Source organism: Neomonachus schauinslandi, chromosome 7, assembly GCF_002201575.2.
Source record: "Neomonachus schauinslandi chromosome 7, ASM220157v2, whole genome shotgun sequence".
NCBI classification, from domain to species: Eukaryota; Metazoa; Chordata; class Mammalia; order Carnivora; family Phocidae; genus Neomonachus; species Neomonachus schauinslandi.
The window spans coordinates 91,261,553-91,270,622 of record NC_058409.1 but is presented as its reverse complement, the minus strand read 5'-3'; the positions used below and the strand labels follow the sequence as shown (position 1 = coordinate 91,270,622).

Genomic DNA, 9,070 nt, shown 5'->3' with positions numbered 1-9,070 from the left:
TTAAGCTCTAAAGTCTTATGCTGTGCCCCCCTTCAATGCATGGATACCCTTTTCATACCACTGGGGCTCCAAATCTCTACAACAGGCAAAAACTCTGCATAGATGTCTTCCTCCCCTGCTGTCTCTGACACCGCAAGAAAAACCAGACCACTCTCATGCATAGTCACTCTCCTCATCCCATTCAGGATCTGATACCCTTGTCAACCAGCCCTCCTACACAAAAGTTCTTTTCCCCTTGCTTGTCCCACAGTGGCTCCCCCAATCTTCTTTTGCAACCCTGGTGTGGACCTTGCTCCACACTGTTAGATGGCTTTAGGACTATCCCAGAGTATGCATTAAGTCTCAAAAATATAATATAATATAATCAAAATATAATTAATTCTCAAAAGTATTCTGAGTGAATAATAAACTATATGGTCAACTTGTGTATAAGTCAATCTGGGAAAGCATTTTTAGGAGCAGTATTTTATATGCCTGAAGGACAAATTTTTGTCTTTTCTACCTCTCCTAGTTATAGAGAATACTGATAGTTCATTTAACGTTGTTATTAAATACGTTTCATTTTTAATAGTGAAAAAGAGTAGACAAACCTAAATTTCCTTCAGGAGAGGACTGATTAAATAAATCATGGTATATATGATAGCTACATACAGTGAAATATTAAGGAGTTCTTGAAAAGAAATGAGGTAGATCTATAATACTGACATGGAAGATACCTAAAATATACTGTTAAGCAGAAAAATCAAGGTATAAAACAGTATCATAGCATGATCTCATTTGTATGAAAGAAAAAAATGTTTGCCCACATATTTTTGTGCAGAGACAGAGGCTTGGAAGGACACATTAAATTGAGATGGGTTATTTTTGAGCAGCTGCCATTCTTGGCAACTTTTACTTCTGATTTTGTATAATTCTGTACCACTAGGTTTTATACAAAAATCATGGATTTCTTTTATAATCAGGAGAAGGTAATAGAAATACTCTTTTAAAATAAGTTGCTACAATTGGAAAGGACTAAGTGTATCATCAGTATTGATTGATCTTCCCTAAGCTCCTAAGTATGGCATAACCTAATCTTGGGAATGGCTGTGAATGTGTGTTGGGGCAGGGGAGATATGAGGCAGAAGAAAGGAGAAAGAAAAGTTGATGACTAGGTTTTCCTTGAGCTATTCTTAGGCTCTTTCATTTTTTCTTATAAGAGATTTGTCTGGTCAGCTGGGTATCCTCACGGTAAATTTAAAACATAACTCTTTGCAAAAGGAAAATGTTGACCCTTAAGGAAAGGACTTAGGTTTTAAGAAATGGTATAGCTCAATCAGAGAAAGACATGTATCGTATGTTCTCACTGATATGAGGAATTCTTAATCTTAGGAAACAAACTGAGGGTTGCTGGAGTGGTGGGGGGTGGGAGGGATGGGGTGGCTGGGTGATAGACATTGCGGAGGGTATGTGCTGTGGTGAGCGCTGTGAATTGTGTAAGACTGTTGAATCACAGACCTGTACCTCTGAAACAAATAATACATTATATGTTAAAAAAAAAAAAAAAAGAAGATAGCAGGAAGGGAAAAATGAAGGGGGGGAAATCGGAGGGGGAGATGAACCATGAGAGACTATGGACTCTGAGAAACAAACTGAAAGTTCTAGAGGGGAGGGGTTAGCCTGGTGATGGGTATTAAAGAGGGTGCGTACTGAATTGACCACTGGGTGTTATATGCAAACAATGAAACATGGAACACTACATCAAAAACTAATGAGGTAATGTATGGTGATTAACATAATAAATTTTTAAAAAAATCTTTAATAAAATTTTTAAAAAATCTTTAAAAAATAAAAATAAAAAATTGTCAAAGGAAAAAAAAAGAAATGGTATAGCTCTTGCTTACTCAAAGTAATATTAGTATGTGAGGGATCTAATTTTATATTTTAGTACAAATTAGTTTCACTCTAAAAACAATTAAACAGTATTGCTTTCATTGAGAAGGACTAAATGTATTTTATAGAAATGTTTTAGAAGAAAGCACTAGAAATGGGGAAATGTCTATTTCTGAGAAGTAGCTATGTGCATAAAATGGGCTATGGCCAGTGATAGCTCTTTTTTTTGCCCTATTCTCTTAGAGTTTACACATTTTATACTCTCCATTTCAATTTAAGACAGTATTATTTTTAAAAATTACACACACACACACACGTACGCACACACACACTTTCTCTTATATCAAAAAAGATTTGTAGCAATAGAGCCTATCTGGTCAAACTCACCTTTTCTAAATGTCCTTCTACCCATATATATGTAGCTTCCACCAACACTTGTTTAATAAGTGCTTCTTTAGTGAGCATTAACAGTAATCTGTTCAGGCATGATTTTTTATTACATCATAAGTTTTTCTCTGATTATAAAAATGAATAATGAATATTTTAGAAAATATTTAAAATGAAACCTGAAGAAGAAAAAAATCATCTGTTAATTCCATGACTCATAAGATAGCACTGTTAACATTTGTTTGCATTCTGTCCCATTGATTTTTTTCTATGCCTTTTTCATTTGATTTTAATGACGTACTGTTCCATTTTGCCTTTTACACTTAACATAGCATTTTCCACATTTTTACAAAACTCTCTATAAATATAATCCTTAATGACTATATAAGATTCTGCCATATGCTGTACCATAATTTACTTAACCTTTCAGCTTTCCTCTATTATAAATTATGCTTTAATAAATACCTTCACATATAAAACTTTTTTTTTTTGCAGTTTAGGTTATTTTCTTAGAATCACTTTCTTGAAGTTGGGTGAAGATGATAAACATTTTCAAGATTCTTGATATATATTGCAAATTGCTTTTCAGAATGGGTATACTACTTTATCCAATAGCATTACATGTCAGTGATATTTTACATGATGCTGCTTAGGGATAACTTTAAGGATACATAGTTAACATAACATTACTATCTTCCTGAGGTAATCAATGCTTTAAACTATTTATTATTATGTGGAATATAATATAAGTAATATACAAGTAATATAAGGCAATATACAAAATAAAAAATATTACTTAGTTTTAATTTGTCAAAATAATAGCATTATTAATACATAGCAGTATACGTTTGTTATTGCCAGTATGTTAAAAGTATAAAATCATTTAAAGAAAAAGTGTGTATAGTTTTGATTATATGTATAATAATAAAGATTGTGAGATAACTCATATTTGTATCACCAGAGGAGAAGAAATTTTTTTTTGTTACTCTGGTTTCACACTGGATATTTAAATAGAGTTTAAGGTTAATGACTTGATAAAATAAAATCATAGTTGAAATCAACCAATATGAAAGAAATATACACAAATATACATATTTTATGCAGCTGTTGTGTTTTGGAGGGGTTTTACATAACTGAATTTTTTAGATGCATTTTTCTCCTGTTTCTCTCACCTGCCTGCCTTCTGCTGGATTCCTAAATCTTACTGAGGTATTAATTAATCTTATTAAGTGTATTCAATAAAATTACATTTTGTAGAATAAATTAATGGAGGTGTCTACTAATGTTTCCTATTTTTGTTTATATGTGCTACTAAAGTAAATGACTGACCATAGGTTTTATATTTTATGTATTGATAAAGTAAGAATTTTAGTTGGAGGGGTGCCTGGGTGGCTCAGTTAGTTAAGCATCTGCCTTTGGCTCAGGTCATGATCTCAGGGTCCTGAGATGGAGCCCTGCATAAGGCTCCCTGCTCAGTGGGGAGTCTGCTTCTCCTTCTCCTTCTGCCATCCCCCCAACTTGTGCTCTCTGGCTCTCTCTCTCTGTCAAATAAATAAATAAAATCTTTAAAAAACCCACGAATTTTAGTTGGATATTTTGAGGGTTTTTTTGTTGTTGTTAGTTAGTTGGATATTTTGAAGTTTCAGTCCCACAGTTCAGTCCCACAGTTCAGGCCCACATAAGTCCTGTTATGGAAACAAGAAAAAACAAATCAAAACTCAAAGATGTTAGGTGAATTTCCTAAGGTACCAGAATTACAAATGTTAATTGAATTTCCTGAAAAGATACAAAGATCAAAGATCCATTTGTCTTTTTTAGAAGGCTAGCTGCCATAGAAGATACTTTTGTAATTCCTAAGAGCTCTAAATGTCCCTCTTTCAATTGAGTTTTGTGATAAAAATGAATTATTTGACATCCTGGAGCATCTTTTGTGCTATTTTTTAAAACATTTTTTAAAAAAGATTTTATTTATTTGAGAGAGAGAGTGCGCAAAAGAGAGCATGAGTGGGGGCAGGGAGAGGGAGAATTGGCCTCCCTGTTGAGCAGGGGGCCCGATGCGGGGCTCGATCCCAGGACCCCAGGATCATGACCTGAGCCAAAGGCAGACGCTTAACGACTGAGCCACCCAGGTGCCCCAGGTGTGCTACTTTTAATAGCTGCAGTGACACAATTCTATCTTAAATTTTACTAATTGACAAAAAAGATATGGAGTTGTATGCATATTTTGTTAGAAAATCATGGAAGGGAGAGTTCATTATAAACTGAAATCTTAAGTGGTCACTCAAATTTAAAGGGAAAAAATAATCATTTTCTCCTCTCTAGAAGGAGAAATCATTTTCTGAGTTACCTTGCAAATCCACAGAATAGTCAGCTGCTGTTCTTATCACAATCTTATATTTGTGCCAAGGATATTCTGCTCTGGGGCAAAAAAAAGCCAAATGATCAAATCTCAAGAAATTGTTCCTCCTGTAATAGCTTAAAATTTGAGGTAATGGAAATGCCACTTTAAAACAATAGCTTTAAAATGTGGACTGGGATTCAGAAGTTAGACAAAGGCAATAAGCAGTTAAAATAATGGGGTATTGTATGGCATATGCAATAGGGAGGTCAGAAATCAACACTGGTGCTAGGGATGTAGGAGTCACAAATGAGACTGGATATCAAAAGTCTTAAAGCATGGAAATAGAAGTTAGAATATAGAAATCAAAAACTCTGGGATACAGGAGTCATGAATGGCAGAATGAGGGTATTGAACATTTTCAAGTTTAGGAGCTGGGTTATGGGGACGAGGATTCATGGGCTATGGATGAGCTATAAAAAACAAGGGTGAAGAATAGAAGATGCAAACAGTCTCATCATAATGGAGTAGTTTATGTTGAATTAGACCTCCCACTTAAATCAATTATAAAAATAGGACAAACACATGCACACGCACACACACACATATATGTATACATTTATAAAAACACACATATATATACATTTAACAAATATGTTAATATATTACATATATAACAAATATAAATAAATTTGATAATTTAATGTGATTAACAATGACACACACACACACATACACACATATATAACAACTGCTTGAAGGCACTAGGGAACAACCAGTAAAGATAAGAAGACTTGATTGGCTTCAACCCTTGAGAGCATGAAAGCACTAAGGGCAAGGTCCACATTCAGGTCAGTTCCCACCTTGGACATTTTGAATTAGCACAGGGGTAACAGAGCTAAATAGACAGTAGCGATCTCAGTAGGCTAGGAGCAGAGATGGGAGTTTAGGAACAAAAGCAGCTGGGATTTGAAGGATACAATTCTAGAGAGGAGAAAATTACAGAGATGTGAGCCCCAAAATCTGTATATAAATTCCCTTTAAATCATCAGTAAATTCTTAAGATGCACATGCACAGGAAGAGACTTTAAGAAACTCAGCAGAACAGCAGCGCCTAAAGAGTTGAACAGAGATTTTAGCAGCTTCACAGTACTGGGGAAATGGGGATTAGAGTTCAAGCCCCACAAGGTGGAGGGGTCTTGGGCAAATATTCAGGCTTTCAAGCTCTAGTAAGATCTGGTAAGAACCATGACCTAGAAATAAGGGCAAACTGAAATAAACTTGAATTTAAAAGCCTAAAACCAAGTCTCAATCAGATTAAGATGATTCACTTGTATTCTATCTACCTACTACAATAAGAAAACTTAATCCTCTTTGGAGAAAGCTGATATCATCCACAGTCTCTACAATTTTTCTACCACACTGTCTGACATTCAATAAGAGATTATAAGGCATGTTTAAAAAACAAGACCAAATGCCAAAACCCAGGAGGACCCATAGGTGATTCAGATATTGGAATTATCTGATAGGGGCTTTAAACAATATGATTAAAATGTTCAAGAAAATAGAGGAAAGATAAACAATTCCACCAGAGCCTTAGAACCTGTTTAAAGAATGGAAGGGGAAGACTCAAATGAAAATTCTGGACCTGAAAATATTATACCTAAAATTAAGATTCCAATAGAGGGGTTGTGTAGCAGCTCAGACACAGCAGACCAGAGTTTCTACTGAATGGGTGACAGGTCAGTAAAAAAATATGCAGATTAAAACACAATGAGGAAAAATAAAAGACAAAAAAATACAGAAAAGAGTGTAAGAAACATACGGAGTACTCAAAAAAGTCTAACATACATGTAACTGGAGTTCCAAAAGGATAAGAGACAGAGAGGAACAGAAGCAATATTTAAGGAAATACAGAGAATTTTCAAACACTGATAAAAATATCAGATTTCATATTTAAGAAGCCTTACAAATCCCAAGCAGGGTAACACACACACACACACACACACACACACACACACACACAGAGTTACATCACACTCAAACTGCTAAAGACAAAAAAGAAAGAAAAAATTTAAAGCAGCCAGGGGTGGGAGATGCATTACCTTTAAAGGAGCCGTAGTCAGACAGATGGCTAACTTCTCAACAGAAACAATGGTAACCAGAAATCAAGGAAAAAGACTTTTTTTTTTTTAATGCTGAGAACATATTTTTTAAAAGACAAAATGGAATTCTATACCTAGCAAAACTATCCTTTAAAAATATAGGTGAAATAAAGATGTATTCATGTTAACAAAGGCTGAATTTGTCACTAGTAAACTTGAACTATAAGAAGTATTAAAGTAATTTTTCACACTAAAGTGCAATGCCCCCAACTGGAAGGGTCAATCTTCAAGAAGAAACGAAAAGCACCAGAAAGGAGTGACTTTTGTTCAAATAAATTCTTTTGTTCAATACTACTTTTGTTCAAATAAATTCTCATTCCAATGGAATCATTTGATGTAAAACACAAATTCATATTCAATGAAATATAGGCGAGAAGTAGTAAGAGGTGAACTAGAATTTTACAAAACACCATGTAGACACTGTCATTTTAATTTTAACCCAAATAAAGTTAAAAAGAAAATGGAAGTTGGACTCTGGGAGTCAGGGGTCAAGGACAGCAGTTGGCATGAAGGAGTCCAAGGTTATGGCTGATTGTGCACAGCAAGTGGGTGTTCAGGGGACAAGAACAATTGTGGAGATGGGGGCCTCAGAAGCCATGGGCAATAGTTGTGCTGTAAGGCTTCAGGATCAACAGAGTTTGTGGGAGATGTAAGAGCCAGGGGTCATGGCTGACAGTTGCGTTGTGGTGGTTGTGTCAAAGGAAGGATGTCAGAGGTTATGACCCACCTGAGGTAGCATCAGCGGTTCAAACCTCCGTGCTGGGGGCGGTTGAGATTCCTGGCTCCCTAGGCCCCGCCCCCTCAGGCCCGCCCCCCGCGCGCCGTCTCCGTCGCCCCGCCCCATCCCGTCAGGCCCCGCCCCGTCCAGCGCTTCAAACGCAGAGGCCGGGCGGCGGAGGCGACGAACGTGCGGAGCGAGCCAGCGGCGCAGGGACCCCGCGGGCGTCTGGGGCTTCAGCGGTGCCCGCCTCCGCTCCCTCCCCTCGGGCGCTCGGGGCGGCCGGCCGGCGCCGCCTCCCGGGAAGATGGCGCTGCACTTCCAGGTCAGTGCGCTGTGCACCGCGGGTCCCCGCTCCGCCGCCCCTGGAACCCGGCGGGACGCTGAGGTCTGGAGACTGAGGGCTGAGGACGGCGGCGGAGGCCGCTGGGCCTCGGACCGGCGCCTCGGAGCCCCAGCCCCCGCCCCGGCCGGAGACTCGGGCACTGGCCTGGGCTGCCCACCCCGGGCCCGGGCCCGAGGAGAGGATGGCCCGTGCCCGGGGGTGGCGGGTGGAGGGGCAGGGGCCAGGTTCGGAGCTCGCTCCTCCGGGGAGGTGCGGATGCTGAGGATCCGCTGCGCGGTAGCCCGCACTTCTTGCGCGGGGCACGGCGCGGAGGGCTGCTTTGGCGGCGCCCGGGCAGGTGGGAGCCTGGCCGGGCCGGACCAGCCTTCCCGCGGCGTCGCTGGCCGCAGCTCCATCACCAGCCTCCACACGGTTGGGATGCAGTTCGAGAGGGGGCCAGGGCCCCCGGAAGGAACGGCGGCAGCGGTTGGATTTTTAATTGGCTACATCGGGCGGGGGCTGTATCTGTAGGGAGTTGCGGAGTGCTTAGCAGCAACCTTATTGGAGGAGGAAACCGGAGCAGCGTGCCCGAGGAACGCGGAGATAAGGATGGGACCCGTGCTTGAGGAGGAAGGCTCACGTATTCTCGGGCTGCACTGGCATGTGCATCCAGTTATTCATTCAACAAACATTTATAGAGCTCCCACTGTGTCTCAAGCACTGTGCACAGTTCTGGGTTAAAGGATTACATCATCTTACCATCCCTGCCTTCACAGAATTCACAGATAATTACAGTACATGTAAAAATGATATGGTAGAATTAAACACAGGGTATCATGGGAACATTTTTTTTTTTTTTAAGATTTTATTTATTTATTTGAGAGAGAGAGAGAGCACGAGAGGGAAGAGGGCAGAGGGAGAAGCAGACCCCCCGCTGAGCAGGGAGCCTGATGCGGGACTCGATCCCGGGACTCCAGGATCATGACCTGAGCCGAAGGCAGTCGCTTAACCAACTGAGCCACCCAGGCGCCCTATCATGGGAACATTGAAGACAGGCAGTCAACCGTGTGTGTGTGTGTCTTGAGAAGGAATGAGGCAGAGCTTTTCTGCTTCTCAGAGGAGATGTTTTGAGTTTCTTTGAGCTTCCGTTCGTCCAGTTATGAATTGAGTTCCTACTTTGCTAGGCACGGAAGACAGCTTTAGCAAAACTATGATTTCTACTCTCATGGAACTTGCAGTCTAGTGGGTCTTGAAAGAATTGTAGG

The 9,070-nt window shown here is 39.7% G+C and overlaps 1 protein-coding gene across 1 annotated transcript in view; it reads left to right on the top strand.

The window, feature by feature from the left end:
- Positions 1–7,787: 7,787 nt before the first annotated feature.
- Positions 7,788–9,070, top strand: part of RANBP17 (RAN binding protein 17) — a 323,969-nt gene continuing 322,686 nt past the window's right edge. The window contains exon 1 of the mRNA XM_021698279.1: positions 7,788–7,805. Coding sequence (XP_021553954.1) covers positions 7,788–7,805 — 18 coding nt within the window. The remainder of the gene's footprint in view (positions 7,806–9,070) is intronic.